The sequence below is a fragment of the Littorina saxatilis genome, linkage group LG6 (genome assembly GCF_037325665.1).
Source record: "Littorina saxatilis isolate snail1 linkage group LG6, US_GU_Lsax_2.0, whole genome shotgun sequence".
Classification (NCBI taxonomy): domain Eukaryota; kingdom Metazoa; phylum Mollusca; class Gastropoda; order Littorinimorpha; family Littorinidae; genus Littorina; species Littorina saxatilis.
In genome coordinates this window covers 36,918,235-36,934,988 of record NC_090250.1, presented here as the reverse complement: position 1 = coordinate 36,934,988, position 16,754 = coordinate 36,918,235, and the positions used below count along the sequence as shown (strand labels likewise).

Below are 16,754 nucleotides of genomic sequence, written 5' to 3'. Positions count from 1 at the left end.
AGCACAGAAACAAGCAAGCAAACAAGAAAAGCTTCACTGATGATCAAGCTTGGCGCATTAAAACCAATCACACAAGGACAATAAAATCACGAGTTCTAGATTCTGATTTCTTGATACCCTGCGTGTTCATTATCAATAAAAACAAATTGGCATTCTTACCTTGTGATGTACTTTTTTCTTCACAGAAGTGTTGTGCACAAAAGTCAAAATCAAAGTCAGACCTTAAAGCACAGTCATCCCTGTATTTTAGATCACAGTTTCAGCAGAAAACCAAACTCTAAGTCACCATCAGTTTTGTCAATAGAACTTTGATGACCACGTATCAGTTCCACAACTGACATCTAGTGTGCTGGTAAAAAACGTTTTACACACATATGATCTCTGGCCATCTTTCAGAAAGAAAAACTTCCTTGAAACTTGTCTCTTTTTTGGAGCTGGTTCTCCGTCTGTTTTCAGGTAAGTTCTTGTTCCCGTTTCTTCAATTCAGTGACAAACAAAGTCTTTCTGTCGCTCATATGAAGAGAGCGAATAAAAGGCCTGAAAAATGTCTTGCCTTTCTTCTTCTGATATTTTGCTGGAACACATCATTTTACACTTTGAACAGTCGACCTTCTGTACTGCTTTTGCCCTAGCCGTTTCACCGGTTGTCCTTGAGTAAGATTGACCGCTCAGTTTCTTTGTTTTTCTAATATTATTCTTCCAGGTCTTAGGGTTGCTGAGTCTTTTTCGACTAAACTTCTTCTTTGGAGGTGTCACATAGGATGCTCGAGATGGCAGTTTTTTTGCTGGGGTTCCATAACAAGATGGAGGAGATGCTGTGGTAGATTCACATGAAGGAGCAGTGTCAGACATGTTAGAAGCTGAAGTGAATACACCATTAGGAAAAAAATCAAAGTTAGTATCCTCTGAGGTGATTGTAGTCACTGGGGTTGAATCAGAGTCAACATATGCTGAGGTAGAAGCACACACAAGAGAAATATTTACAGGTGTTGGGCAGCTCGATTCATGTGGAGGGGTGGAATCACAACCAGTATGTATTGGAGTTGATGCACGAACAGGAGAAAAACCACATTCACCATGTTCCTCGGTAGACTCTTCGATTGAAAAATCAACAGCACAGTCGTTATGTTTCAGAATAGACTTTTCCACTGGAGACGTTTCACATTCATCAGGTTTCGGAGTTGGTGCAAGGACGGAAGACGCATGTCTGTCTGGTTTTAAAGTGGTTTTTCTCCTGATGCATGCATCATAGTGTTGTGGCTGATTCTTGGGAGCTGTCAATGTCAGGTAAATGGGTTACATCCGCACATGCACTTGTGGATCAATGCTCGGTCTGATATCCACCACAGGGTGAGTCTGACGACTGGTAAATAATTTCACTGGTCTTTTGGTTAAGTTTTCCAGCGCTAGAGGTAGCAGATCACCTGCACGAGTGTTCGAGCAACCACTTCTTCAATCATTTGAAGTATGTTCATAAATCTTTCATTTTCGTCAATGGTTGGGAAATCAATAAAGCCGGAGTAGTGCTCTACATTGTCCATGATTTGATCACAGACTCGTTCTCTCAAATCATTGGGACGGGTTACTTGTCCAAGATGGAAGCATGATGCTTCGAAAAAGCAATTTCCATTTCCTGGAACTTTAATTCTCGTTAAGCCATTGGCAGTGAGAAGATTCTGCAACCTCATCCCATGAATCCGGAGGACAGTCTCCTGAAATGCTTGGTGCGTTTTGCTTGCCTGGACTGCCATATTCACCTCCTGCTGAACAGCATCTGCACAAGATATAAAGACTATGAATTCTTCTTTTAAACTGGCAATTACTACTACAATTATTCACTGATAAAAAAGTTAATTGCCTTCGTACCATCGCTGCTGCATTTAAACTGTAAACAGTTTTCGAGTTTTTATTCACACACAAAAATAAAACATAAATACCTGATTACACTGAATATGCTTAAAGTATCCAGGCGCGTTTTGTAAAGAAGGAAGTAAGTGAGTAAGTTAGAAAATAAGTGTGTGTGTGTGTGTGTGTGTGTGTGTGTGCGTGTATGTGTGTGTGTGTGTGTGTGTTTTTTGATACTTACCAGACTTTGTACAGGGAGGCGATGTTTCTTGGGTTTCAAGAATCATTTGCTGAATCAAGTCCTCATCTGGCCAGTCATTCTCCTTCGACATTGTAAAAACCTGTGATTTAAGAAATATATTAGTCAAACTCACAAAAAAGGGTGGAAATAGCGCTGTAATAACATTCATGTAATAACATTCATTCATCCATCCATAGGTTACAAGCAGACAAAAATTGTCATTATCTGCCCTGAACATTCACTGAGGTTATTGATTTCATTTTTTTATCGAAAACTAAAGAGCTGAAACACTTCAACATTCATGAACACACACACACACACGAAACTTGACAAATACGCTTTTACCAGCCTGTGCTTTTATTTAGGAAAACAAAACTATACACACACAAAAGCTAGGGATCAGTATGCAGATTACAGAATTTAGACAATCAGAAAGTTTCCCTTATGAATACGAATCAGAAATTAAGCTTTAATGACTTGTTCAAATGGGGGAAACAAAAATATATGATGATACTCACTTGAATCTGTGTCCTGACTCGAGCAACAGCAAAACAGACTGTGCAGCAGATGTACAATAGGCAGAATGCTGTTCTTTGAGTTTTCAGAAAGTGGACCAACCTTTTGTCAGTTTGTTTTCTGTGGATTAAATTCGCGTCATTTTTGACGTTTCGTTGACACGACCTTGCGACACCAAGCCTCACCAATTTGTTTCCATGAGAAAATAGAAACATTGTATCAACATGACACCTGTCATAACAAGCTATGCTGATAACGGTACATCCGGAGTCTGAAATTCGGATACTGACAGGTGTCGCTGACCTGTTTTGCTTTCCACACTCCCACACAAATGTCATTTTTTGCCGACAGCAGACTCCGCCACTGCTTGTAACACCCTTCTGTGTGCTAGGGGAAATCCCACACCACACTGAGAGGGTGAAAACCAGATACACCCACCGCTATAGTGACCTTGTCTGGTTGCGCTGAGGGCAGGGAAACTGACTGTCACACAGCGATCAGAAGAGGTCAGGTTACGATGGCTGCTTCTGGCTGGCAGATAAACACTCCCCATTACTCACATGGCTCAGAAGCAGAACAGACTAAACTGAACTTATCACGTTCTGCTTCCAACCTGGATGGAGTTAGATGGTTCTGCTTCCAAGATGAGTCCGAACATTTCTTGGAACCAGAACAAATTATGACTTATAAATACACAATAATCCAAGATTTTCAAGAATCCTTCACAGGAAGTGAGAATCATATTACCATAAGTCTAATGACTATAAAATTGCAAAACCAGTTATTTTGAGGTAATTGGTTCTGGTTTTAACCCATCGATATATTCTCGTAGTGACATTTTTCAACGGTACAGACAGGAGAAAAACTACAAAAAGAAAAAAAAGAAAAGAAAAAAAAAGAGACATGAGCCAAACAGAAACAAGACAGAAGGACCACTAAGACAGAAAGAGAGCCGAAATAAGAGAAATCAGCAAAAACAAGATAAACAAACTTAACAGACTTGAACAAAACTGGAAGGAGAAGAAATGACAGAAAATACTGAAGCAGAAGAAAAAAGGAGAAGAGTAGTGAACAACAACAACAACAACAACAACAACAACAACAACAACAACAACAACAACAACAACAACAACAACAACAACACACCTTGCCAAGTTCCTCCTCCTCCTCGTCCATCCCATCAACCTTAATATTCTTTGGTGTTGTGTCGTCATCGTCTTTGTCATCAGATGCCTCGTTATCACTTTCATTGCCCCCGGCATCGTAATCCTCTCCAACCATTGCTGCTGATGTTCTCTGGGAGCCGCGAGGCTGCTGAAAGAACCGGTGTACGTGTTAATACTTTGTCATTTCTCCTGTCCTTCATACAAGTATATTTTAAAATGTCCTGACTTTTCATGAGGAATACTGGGAGTCAAAAGACAGGAAACTACAGAAAGTATGAGTCGCACACACACATGCATGCACTAACGCACACATGCATGCGCACACACACACACCCAAGCATATGATAGCACAGGAACACACATGTATAGATGGGAACACACACACACACCAGGGCCGGACCCAGGGGGGGGTTCCAGGGGTTCCGGAACCCCACCCCTGGAAAAAGCATGTACCTTGCTTTGACTTTTACTAGTTTTAGCACCAAAACAATGCTGCTCTTAACCCTCAAAACAAGGCCCAGAATGCACCAGATTGCACAGATTTTAACCGTTTTTCAAAAAATTTCCGGGGGAGCATGCCCTTCGGACCCCCCTAGTTCGCGCGCCTGCAAAGCAGGCGCGCGCTAGTGGCTTCGCCACTTTGCTGATTTACCCCCCCAAAAAAGGAGGAACCCCCCCTTACAACTCATTTGGTCCGGCCCTGACACACACACACACACACACACACACACACACACACACACACACACACACACACATTTTCTCTCTCAAACATTTGGTGATATCATTTTTCTCTGTCAATCAAGCATGAAATTATCTACACACAAATGTCACTGTCTACAGGGTTGAAAACATCATGCAAATTATCTCCAATGTCTAAATTCCCAATACGTACGCTGAACCAGGAATGTTTGCGTATTTTCTCCATGGCAACAGGGTTGTCGAGGTCCCTCATGATGCGCAGAAAGGCCAGTTCGTTGAACAGCACCTCTGACATGTCCAGCAACACGTCCTCTCCCACCTCACGCACTCTGAACACACACAATCACATCACCTTGACTTCAACAGGCATGGGAATTGAAAAAACTTAAAAAAGCTGAACATTTGTAAATAATATCAAAATCGTCGGCGCGAACAGCCTAGTCTTTAGGGGGGTCCGGGGGCGAATTTGTTTTCTCCAAAGAACCCAAATAGTGCAATTTGGTGTCATCTGAGCTCCAAGTTTGCCATTAAATTCAGTTTTCAGAACCATTTTTGCCTCCCCCATTTATTTTTTCGGCGGACACTTTTGCTTTTTCGGCGGAACAACAAAATATTTCGGCGGAAATTTGCCTTTCGGCGGACAATTCCCATGCCTGCTTCAAGTCGGCTTTTTGAGAAAGACGATGCAAAGCCTGAACTCATAATCACAGTAATTTTTCTGTGAATAATCTTCATCTGCCTCTGACAGAAATAGCAAGATCTAGATCAGCACTTTTCAGGACGTGTACGGGAACGCTTACGTGTAGAGTCATCAAATCTAGGTTTTACGTCACCCGTTTGCCAAGATCTGCAGTCTTGGTGGGAGCAAAACAACGTATGCATTTGGAACATTGGAGAAAAAAGTGAGTCACGGGTGACGCAGTATCTACACGTACACGTACAGGTCTTCGCTACACGTTCGATCATCTAGAACAGGCTAATAGGTCACTCTGTCACACCAGCAGACAGTCACATCAGGTCTAACACAGAGTGTTTACCATACATTTTGTAGGGATAATACCTCTCATAAAATACCAACAAGGAAGTGGGAGCAGAGATCGATTTTACATCTTGAATGGAAAATTTCCTGGATAAATTTTCATTTAATTAATATACTTACCCGAATCACATTAGCATTGAGTCACCTGAGATGCTTATCACTGAAAAACGCTTACCCGGCTAAAGAATTTAAAGGGAAGCAACCCCATCACCAAAACGAAAGTGAAAGTAGCTTTGGTAATGGGCCAGCACACTGGGAGTTACCTCCCATACGGGTGTGTGCCACGTCACTTCCTCTAGGAACACGTGCCTATTCTCATACGGCTTTAAAAAATCTTAAAACCATAAGCGGGGCAGGTGGGAGGGAATACAGTACAGTAAAACCTGAGTCTAGCGGACCCTTGTTGTAACGGCCACCTGCTACATACGGACAGTTTATCATGGCACGAACACGATTTCAACAATAACTAACCTTTAACGGGCGGACACCTGCCACTTACGGACGCGGACACGATTTTTCGGACCGTAGGAAGTGTAAACACTGTCACAAACGGACACAACGTACATAAAAACGCAACTTCGAAAACTCGACTGTTATGCAGACAGTGCTCGGCAGCCGTAGCCGTAGTACAAATGGTTGTTGATTGGTTGTCCTGTCCCTTTTCTGACCAATCAGTGGCTTGTTTAGATGGAGACCCACTTTCGCTCACTCACTTTCGCTTTTCCGCATTGTGGATACAGTCACAATCAAAAGCAACAGTAGACTACTGTGTTTGAAAATGGAATCTCCAGCAGGAAAAAGAAAAGCGTTGACTTTAGAGCAGCGTGTCGCTGCCTTGAAAAAACTAGATAGCGGCCAATCATGCCAAGATGTGGCGAAGGAGATGGGATGTGGTAAAACACAGATCGCGAGGATCAAATCGGAAAAAGAAGACGTGATGATCTCTCTCTCTTTGTAAGCAATCGTTCGAAGGAAACAATAGTTAACACAGCTAAATTTTTGTTCCATGCATTTATGCTGAGACTAGAAAAACTGAATGAAACAAGAGCTGACCCAATTTGGTCGAGACACACTGCGGAATTTCCCGTTGAATGACTGATGAAGAGTCAGCTATTTTTAGCTTTGTGACGTCCGACTTGCGTAAGTTTGATGCACAGTGTGTGTAGGGAACGGGTTAGGTGGGGGGGGGGGGGGGGGGGGGTGGGGGGTGGGGGGGGGCATGTGGGGGTGGGGGGATGTTGTTGTTGTTTGCTACATGTATCATTTGTTTACTCACATTTTCAGTGAGTCTCATGTTCAATCCAATAAATACATACTACAGGACTGACAAAAAGTGTCTTGTTCATTTTACGTGCTCTTTGTAAAATATTGCCCTGGCCCCTCCACCTGTGAAGAAGGGACACCTGTCTAATAGGGACACTATTACCATTCCCCAAGGGTGTCCGTTAGAGACAGGTTTTACTGTATGTGATTCGGGTAAGTATATTAATTAAATGAAAATTTATCCAGGAAATTTTCCATTAAATAACATATTCTTACTCCGAATCACATTAGCAGATAACATCAACAAGGCGGTGGGCTAGAAATGAATCAAAACTCACCATCAAGTTCTGGACAGGAACTGGCCTGCTGCTATGAGCGCTGGAAGGCCTCTGGAGCCATCCTGTCGAAGAGCTGTGACGTCCCGAAGATAAAAGTTTATAAAAACATCTTCGGAACGCCAATACGCAGTTGTCAGCACCTCCTCTAGACGTCTGGAGCGCAGAACTGCCAGAGAGGATGCCCACGCCCTCGTTTCATGGGCTCGGGCCGAGTCAAGTGGCAAGGAGGGCATAACCCCCCCCCCCCCTCTTTGTGCGACTCCACTCATAAGCCTGCTTGATGAGCGAGGACACCCACCGGGCCAACGTTACCTTCGACAAATCTTTCTCGCGCCTAGTAAGGAGAGAGATAAACAACAACTTCTGAGAACTAGACCGAATCGGCTGAGTCCGGGCTAAGTACAGACGAAGTGCCCTCACAGGGCAATTGACCGAATCGGGGTCATCCGGGGCCAACGCGCTGGTCAGAGCCTTAACTCTAACCAGCGGAGAGGCCTGCCCCGGAGACTGATTCTTGGCCAGGAAATCAGGCCGGAAACGCAAAGATGCGGAACCGTCCGGCTCAAAGGAGATATCCCCAGGCTGACCCGACAGGGCGTGGACCTCGCTACCCCGTTGGGCCGTTGCCAACAAAAGAAGAAACAGCGCTTTGCGAGTGACATTGAACAGACTGGCCTCGCTTACCTCTTACCAGTTCGCTCCCTTGCCCATCGTAAGCAAGCTTACGATGCCCCCCCTGTAGTTTTCCACTGACCAATTATCTAATTATAATTTTTTTTTGTTTTTTTTTTTTTACATTGGATGGGTCGGACAGTGGATAAACTCATATTTAAGACACACTTTATGACTGAAACAAGCTGGGTTTTTGTTATAAGTTAGTTATAGAAATGCATTATTAGGCCAAAAAAAAAAAAAAAGTCTGTTAACGGTAATATAGGCCAAAAAAATAGGGTCGGTAGGTCGGGACTTTTTTAAAATTTTTTGTTATTTCCCCAAAACATATTTTTAAGTTATTTTGCCAAAAAACAAAGCCCCCTTTTTTTTCTTTTTTTTTGTCAATTTTTTTTTTCAAATTTTTTTTTTTCAAATTTTTTTTTTCAAATTTTTTTTTTTTTTTTTTTTTTTTTTACCAAATGCCAAACAAAAGTCTAGGGTCGCGCGAAAAAATAGGGTCAGTCAGGATACCGTAAACAGAATATTTTTTGGGGGGGGGCCTTAGGCATGAAACGTCCAACTTTGAAATTTGGGTGGGGGTATTCAGGTGACAATAACTTTTTTGTTTATCAGCAAAACTCTATAAAACTTTGCTATGTTATGTAAAATGAATGCCCAAACAGACTAGTTAGCAGCATATCTAAAATAAACTGAACACAAAAAAAATTTCTTCTTTGTGTTTGTCACGTGTTCCAAAAAATGGGCGTACAAATTTCAACAAAAATCATGTTGTCACCCCCATACAATTTTTACCTTTAAAGATAGCACAATTCTCTTTGCAAATATGAAAAGCTTATTCATTTTCCTTTCATTTGATATATAACTTTTTATATTTCATTTAGAATATGACCCCAGATAGCCACTCGGCAAGTAGGCACCAACAGCACTGTAAAATATGCCCTAAAACCCCCGAACTGGTAAGAGTTAAAGGCTCAAAATCCGCAGAACGAAGGAATTCCAGGATTAAGGGGGGACAGGGTAGGCAAGCACTTTTTTTTTTTATTTTGGAAACAGCTTGCTGCTTGTTTGATTTTTGCAAGCAGAATAACCTAATTAAGGGAAACCATTTTAAATTTTGAGTGAAAAGCAATTTTTGGGGGTTTTATTCACCAAAATGTGAGAAAAACGTTATAAAATGTGCTTTTTTTAAAATGTTGCAGTTTGTGAACCAGTGCATGTTTTGATCCAATTTTTCTTCTTTGCAGCAATATGTGTGTGTTTAATAATTCTGTGTATCGAAAAGCATTTCTAAGCAATATATTATTTTAATTTAGCATTTTCAGTTACCGGTTCAGTTTTGATAAGAAAAATACATGAAATCCTAACTGTCAGACTCATAAAAACCCAACCAATGCACTGAACTCTTATTCCATACACAGAACTGATGCTGTACAACTCATAAACAACATATACAAAAACTGAACAAATCCATCAAGCCTTTCAAAAGTTGCAACATTTTAATTGTAGCGTTTTGTCTGAAAATTACATTCAGAGAAAACAGCATTTTAAAGATTTGAACCAGTACATAAAAAAACCAGTAGCACAGTGCACCCTGAATTCATATGTTTTTATCAGAATGACCACTTTACTATGTAGGGAAAAGGATTTGACAATCAAATTATCAGGATTTTTTTTATATACATCATATGAAAACAGCCATCTTTGTTTGTACCGATATGAAAACATGAATCAGAACCAAACTGTCAGACTCATAAAAACCCAACCAATGCACTTAACTCTTATTCCATACACAAAACTGACGCTTTACAAATCATAAACAACATAAACAAAAATGAAACAAATCCATCAAGCCATTCAAAAGTTGCAACATTTTAATTACAGATGTTTGTCTGAAAATTACATTCAGAGAAAACAGCATTTGAAAGATTCCAACCAGTACCTCAAACTAGTAGCACCGTGCAGCCTGAATTGATATGTTTTTATAAGAATAACCACTTTACTATGATGGGGAAATGATTTGACGATCAAATTATCCAGACTTTTTTTAAAAAATCATTTGAAAACTCATCTATGTTAGTGCAGATATGAATCAAAACGAAACTGTCGGACTCATAAAAACACAAGGAATCCACTGTATTCTTATTCCATGCACAGAAATGGTGCTTCACAAATCATAAACAACATATACAAAATTGGAACAAATCCATCTTGCCATTCAAAAGTTACAACATTTTAATTACCACATTTTGTCTCAAATTACATGTAGAGAAAACAGCATGTAAAAGAGTCTCACTAGTACCCCGGTAAACTAGTACCACAGTAGAGCTTGAATTAATGGGGTTTTTTTTTTTTTTAACCAGAATAACACTTTAACTATGAAGGGGAAATGATTTGATAATCAAATTATCAGATTTTTTTTATTTAAAAAAAAATTATATGAAAACATTAAAAAAGTCAATTATCTGTGTTTGTGCTGATATGAAAATATTGATCAGAACCAAACTGTCAGACTCATAAAAACCCAACGGATGCACTGATTTCTTATTCCATTGCATAGAAATGATGCTTCACAAATCATCAACAACATTACATAATTATATATACACAAATGGAACTAAGCTATCAAGCCATTCAAAAGTTGCAACATTTTAATTACAGTATTTCTGTGCTCAATCCTAACACTGCAGCAAATTTCTGTAAAGCTGAATGTCCCTTTCCATGTACCAACTTGGTCATACGCGGATTATTTAAAATGCAACTTTACCACCCGAAGCGTTGCAAACACCGGGAGAAGAGTAAACAACTGCAGACTTGAATGGACACTCATATGCACTCCAGATGCAGGGCCTGTGCAAATCCTTGGGCTGATGCATCACCTTCTTTCATAATCAGACTGCTATCAGACAAGCATTCAGTACAGGATATAAACCTTTCAGCAATAGATTGAGCTGATCAATGTTGACAAAAGCCCAACACATGTCAGCGGAGTGACGTTGCACAGTACCAGTATCCATATCTGCTTGTGATGGGTCAGAAGATGGCAAAGTATCTGTATCTTCTTATGGTTGGTCAGAAGATGGCAAAGCTGATGTTTCTGCTGTGGAAGAGGGTAGTTCCGGTTTAGCAAACTTTTCCATCAGGTCAATCTTTCTCCTCGCTGCCACCACAGGAGGACTGGCTCTCCCCTTGCTCCAACCTATAATAAATACACAAACACTGATTTAATATTTGATACAACTGTCCATGGTTTTTGTTTGTAATAAGCTGCAAATTTTAAGACTCAATATAAACGTCAACAAGTGCTTGTACTTTATTTTGCAAATGACCATGTTACATGGGGTGTACCTCAACTTTTTGGCTAGGCTGGTAAATCAGAAATCCCAATCAGCCCCCAACCACTGAACCAGGCGGGTTTTCTTACAACCACCTCAGCGGCTCGTACCCACATATGTCGGTTGACGAACACACACACACACACACACACACACACACACAAAAGACATTCATTAATTGGCCCCTATCACAAAATGTACATGTCAAGTTTACTATGGGATTTGAGTAACCACACAATCACATACACACAGGAACTAATACTGAAACTAGCTGAATTATTTTCTTTCTTTCTTTCTTTCTTTTCATATTTTTCTTTTAAAATTAATTTATTTCATCACACTTGCTATGTATTTGCTTGTTTCTTGTCTGTTGTCTGTTTTGTGTGTGTGTGTGTGTTCTGTGTGTGTGTGTTCTGTGTGTGTGTATACATTTTCAGATTTCCTAAACCTAGCACTGTTTGCAGGTGATCTTTATGCTTTTGATTCATGAGTTGCATCCCCAGTCCTTTAGTTTAACTCTTTTTTTTTCTTTGGTGAAGTAAATTGGATCTATTTTTTTTATTCCTTAGTTAATGGAAAAGATTTGACAACAATATTGCTGTCAATGATAGGTTGGTCAGCCATGCTGGTGTAAACCAATCCTTTAGAATTAGAGAACGCTCTCTAGTAGGGTACTTATTTTCCTATGGTCAATGACCAGAAACAGAAACTGTGTCAGTCGTACATCGCTCAGATGCTGCTTCTCAGTTTGACCCCAGACAAAGAATACTGATGACATGTTACACCATAGTAAGCTCTCAAGGACTGGCCAGCGAAGAACAATAAAATAGGGGTTGTGAAGACGATATCACAGAGATGATCGAGGGAGGGAGGGGGGGGGGGGGGGTTGTGCGGCGGCGGCATGGTCAGTAAATTGGATCAAGAAACCCGCAAAATACTTCAGACACAAACTGTTTATCATTTACCTGCAAACCCTAACACATTCTTACAACAACAACAACATAACGATGTGCAATAAATCACGTTGTCAAACAAACAAGATCGAAAAGAGAAAGAAGCAAAACCCACCTCGTCGAGTCAAGAATCTTAGAATGTCGTCTGCTCAAATACGATCATGTTGGTTCATTTCGGAGTGTTGTTACTTCCTTCTACTGTTCGCTGCTGCTGGTTCATCTTTCTCTGATATTTCTAGCCACTATGCCGAACATTTCCAATGTTAGGGTTGTTCTCCGCAGCTCAAAACTTTGAAAAATGCTGCTGAATCGGTGAAAACGTCATGGATTTGTTGACACCGGGGGACTGATAAGTTGTCTACTGCGCTTGCGCCAAATGCCTTTGACCTACATATATTTGCATATATTAATTCCGGGGTTTCGGTTGGAACGGATTCTCTCTCTTTCTGCCTATGTCAACGGAAATTCCCCAACGGTGATGACGTCATCTTGAAGAACGGAAATTTCCACACAGTTCGAACAGCGAAGGGTCATGTCATGTGCGCACATTTACCAGTACGGAGTATCCAAAGTTGACCATTTTTTCGATTTTTTTGATAAAACACAGACAAAAACAACAAAACATCGGTTTGAAAATGGTTTTATTTACATGAATACATGTCTAAAATGACAAAAGCAGATTATTGAATGCATTCCAGGATGTTCAAAGGTGTGAAAAATGCAACAACCCCAAAAAGGTGTATGAGACCAAAAATAACTCATTTTGCCTACCCGGTCTGCCCTTAAAAACAAGTCCCACTTGGGAGCGGGCAAACGAGCTTTAGCTTCCTTAAGAGCAGCCCCTTTAATGACTGCAGCTATAACGCCCCCGACTCGAACAGAACGACCAATCTGCTTAAGAGTCGCCGAGATAGCGGAGCGCCGGACCCTCAACGAGGAGACTGAGGCGCCCTGTGAAGACATGAAAGAGAGGTGGTTAGCGACCTGAATAGAGCGCGGAGCCACCGAACTCACCCCTCTAGCTGAACACCAGGCAGTCCATGCCTTCCAGTGGGAAGCATAAACTGAAGAGGTGGATGCTCTATGCGAGCGAGCCACCAAGTCCAGAGTCAAAGACGACGCCCCAGAGCGCTTCAGCGAGTCCCGAACAACTTCCACACGTGAAGCTTCAGAAGACTGGGCTCCTCGTGTGGAATGCCTGTTCGGGGCTGCACTAGTTCCCCTCGCACGAGTGCGAGAGGAATGGGGGGCCCTTGGGCGAGCCGAAGAAGATCTGGAAACCAGACCTGCGACGGCCACAGAGGAGCGACCAGAAGAAGAAGGGCCGGCTCCTCCATCTCCGCTTTCCGGATTACTCGGCTGAGTAACGGAAAGGGAGGAAAGGCGTACGCCTCCAGACCCGTCCAGGGAAAGTCCAGAGCGTTCACTCGCCATGCCTGAGGGTCCGGGAATGGCGAGACGAACACCGGAAGCCTCTTCGAGTACCTTGTGGCAAAAAGGTCTACCAGAGGCTTTTGGACCTGGGCCCAAAGGCGAAGCAGTGCCCCGTGAGTGATCGTCCACTCCGACTGAAGCACTGTACCGGAACGACTGAGCGCATCCGCCAGAGTGTTCAGCCTCCCTGGAAGGTACCTGGCCGAGATCGTGATATGATGCTGAAAGCACCACACCAGGATCTCGCAAGCCCTCTCCGAGAGAGACGGGGACCGCGAGCCTCCCTGCTTGTTGATGTACGCCGCCACTGTCATGTTGTCTGTAAACAGACGAACATGTTTGGCGTACAGGGAGGGCAGAAACTCGGCCAGAGCTAGAGCAACTGCCTCTAGCTCCAACAAGTTGATGTGCCACAAGGACTGCTCCGTCGTCCACAGACCGGAAGTAGTCTGAAGATCTGTATGTGCCCCCCAACCCTCCCTGGACGCATCTGTAAAGAGGTCCAGGTCGGGGAGGGGCACGACGATCGGAACACCTCTGCAGACCCACTCCGTGTCCAACCACGGAAGGGTCGCAGACTGGAACCATCCCTGCAAAGGGATGAGGGCGTCCCAGTCCACCAGAGGAGAGTCCGCAAACGGCTTCAGAGCGAACTGAAGCGGACGTTTGTGGACCCGGCCCAGTGAAACCAGAAGAGCCATAGACTCCATCTGCCCCAAGATGGAGGCGAGCGAGCGGATGGAAGCCATCAGGAGAGGTAAAGTGGAGCGAATCTGAGCTTGGAGCTTGTCCACCCTTCTCTGAGAAGGCTGGACAGTCCAAGCGACCGTGTCGAAAGACATCCCCAGATAAGTGAATGTCTGTGACGGGGTCAGCTCCGACTTTGCCCGGTTGATCGAGAACCCCAACGAGTTGGATTCTCGAAGAACCATCAGGGTATCCTGCGAACAGCCGCTCTGGGACTGGTTCATGATGAGCCAGTCGTCCAGATAAGCCCGCAGACGGATACCCTGGGACCTCACCAGTGCACAGACCTGTCTCACCACCATGGTGAAAATCCATGGTGCGAGAGACAGCCCGAAAGGGAGTGCGCGAAACTGGTAGATCTGATCTCCCCACCGGAAACGAAGCCATTTCCGGTCGGCCGGATGCATAAGAATGTGAAAGTATGCGTCCGTGAGATCGATCGAGGTCACCCAGTCTCCTGGGCGGAGAGAGTCTCGGACAGAGGCTGGCGTCTCCATCTTGAATTTTATCTCCCTCAAGAAAGTGTTGAGGAGAGATAAATCCAACACGGGACGCCATCCTCCTGACGCTTTGGGAACAGCGAACAGACGCCCGTAAAATCCCAGGGAGCTGTGGACCCGAACTCTCTCCACCGCGCCCTTCTGCTCCAGGGAGGCAATTTCCGACTGCAAGACGGAACGTGCTTCCTGCGAGAAGGGGGGCTTGAACCGCGGCGGCACTCGGGTAAGAGGCGCCTTTTCCTCCCGCCAGAGTAGACGGAAGCCCGATCTCACCACTCCCACAATCCATTGGCTGTCTACTACCGACATCCAACGAGAAAGTGCCCGGGAGGGGCCTCCCGCCATCACCAAGGTGGAGGGCGGGAGGGGGGTGAGATCGGGAGCGCTTCATTGGGGGTGTGGCTTACTTCCAGAGCCGCCACGCCCCCTCCCCGATGCCGTCCTCTTCTTCCCACCACGAGCGGCCGGCGGAGCCTGCCGCTTCTGAGCTGGCTTGGGGTTTGACGATGTCTGAGCCTGCTTCTGCTTAGAAGGCTGAGACTGTTTCACCCCCTTCAGAGTGTAGTCAAGGAACTGACTGTCCTTGTTCGACTGAATCTCCTTCTGTCTGGCATCCAGTGCCAGCGGACAGAAGAGAGACTCCTCTGAGACCGGGGAGACTCTCAAGGTCTCCCTAGTAGCCAGCTCCGTGAATTGGGACTGCGAGAGGAAGAGATCCCTCCTACAGAGTACCGCTTGGGTGTACTGCAAGGAGGAAAGACGCAATTGTTCCTCATTGACCTTGGCCAATGCGGTCAAAAGCGCAGAGACATCGTCCGCATTCTGTTCTTCACTGAGAGTGAAAGGAACCAGCGAATCGGTCAATGCCCGAGACAGAGTCCGAACAAGAGTCTCCGCAATGGAGGACAGTTCGATCTGCCGACGTCCAACCTCCTCAGTAGAGAGGAGGGAAGCCTCCGAAACCGGCAAAACCTAATCACGCTTGATCGGTTTAGTCAGAAGAGGCAGCAATTCCCGGGAAACCGGAAGGGTAGCCCTAGGGAGTGCAAAAGACGCCAGCCAACTCTGGCTCTGATTGGGCATGCCAAGCTTCCTATTGGCCGTAGGCACGAAGGAAGAGGCTTGAGCAGCTGAAGCCACCCACTGCTGAGCTGATTCCGGAACTGGACCAAAAGGAAGCAGTAACGGAACAGGCACTGGCCAAATACCACTCCCCGCATGTGCTGGACGAACCAGCGAATGCGAAAGTTGGTAAGCCACTGAAGGAGACTCGGCGAACCGGAAGGAAGAAACATCTTCCTGTGCCGGCCGGAAGTCCGCCATGGCAGAAGGAATGAATGAAGCGGAAGAGTCCGCAGCCACCACCCCTTCAGGGAAATAACGAGACGTTACTTCCGCCGCGACGTCAAGCACAGATTTGAGCTTCGACGGAAACACGCCCCGCGACTCCTCGCTGACCACTGATGGAGCATCAGAATAGTCACACGTGGAACCATGACCGAAGTCACCAGTTCCGGAAGCAGAAGCATGCCCTGGCAAACCGGAAACCGGAAAAGCCTGAGCACTAACATCATCCTGCAGCCCAAAACCCTGTGAAGGTAAAAGATAAGCAGGACGACCATCCGCAAAAACCGGAGCTGGATGAGCTGACGTCACTCCCCCGACTGAGTGGAGTGATGCCTGCTCAAGCCTAGGCACTTGAAGGCCGGAAGGCGCACGCTGTAATCCACTATCTGGTATCCGGAAGGAACCACCAGAAGAGGAAGAAGCGTGTCCGGCCGAAACCGGAAGTGTAGCCAACGGAACCGCACAATGCGGAAGTGAAGGCTGCACTGGTTGACTTCGCGATCCGGAAGGACCGGAAGTCAGTGAATACTCCATCCTGCCGCGACCGCCGTAGCGTGCCGGAGCGGACGGATCATCACTTCCGGCGAGTGCCGGAAATGCGGCAGTCGAAACCGACTGCCGCCGCTGTTCGATCAAATCCGGGGCCTCGTAGGTTA

The 16,754-nt window shown here is 44.5% G+C and overlaps 1 protein-coding gene across 5 annotated transcripts in view; it reads right to left on the bottom strand.

Annotated features, from left to right (window-relative positions):
- LOC138969151 (pericentriolar material 1 protein-like) overlaps positions 1–16,754 on the bottom strand; it is a 76,197-nt gene that overhangs the window by 19,046 nt on the left and 40,397 nt on the right. For 4 of the 5 annotated variants that reach the window (XM_070341868.1, XM_070341869.1, XM_070341872.1 and 1 more), the window contains exons 33-34: positions 4,664–4,799; positions 3,749–3,916 (exon numbers count right to left, since the gene is read on the bottom strand). In XM_070341868.1, the coding sequence (XP_070197969.1) occupies positions 3,749–3,916; positions 4,664–4,799 (304 nt within the window). The remainder of the gene's footprint in view (positions 1–3,748; positions 3,917–4,663; positions 4,800–16,754) is intronic. The other variant, XM_070341870.1, reaches the window with a different exon arrangement.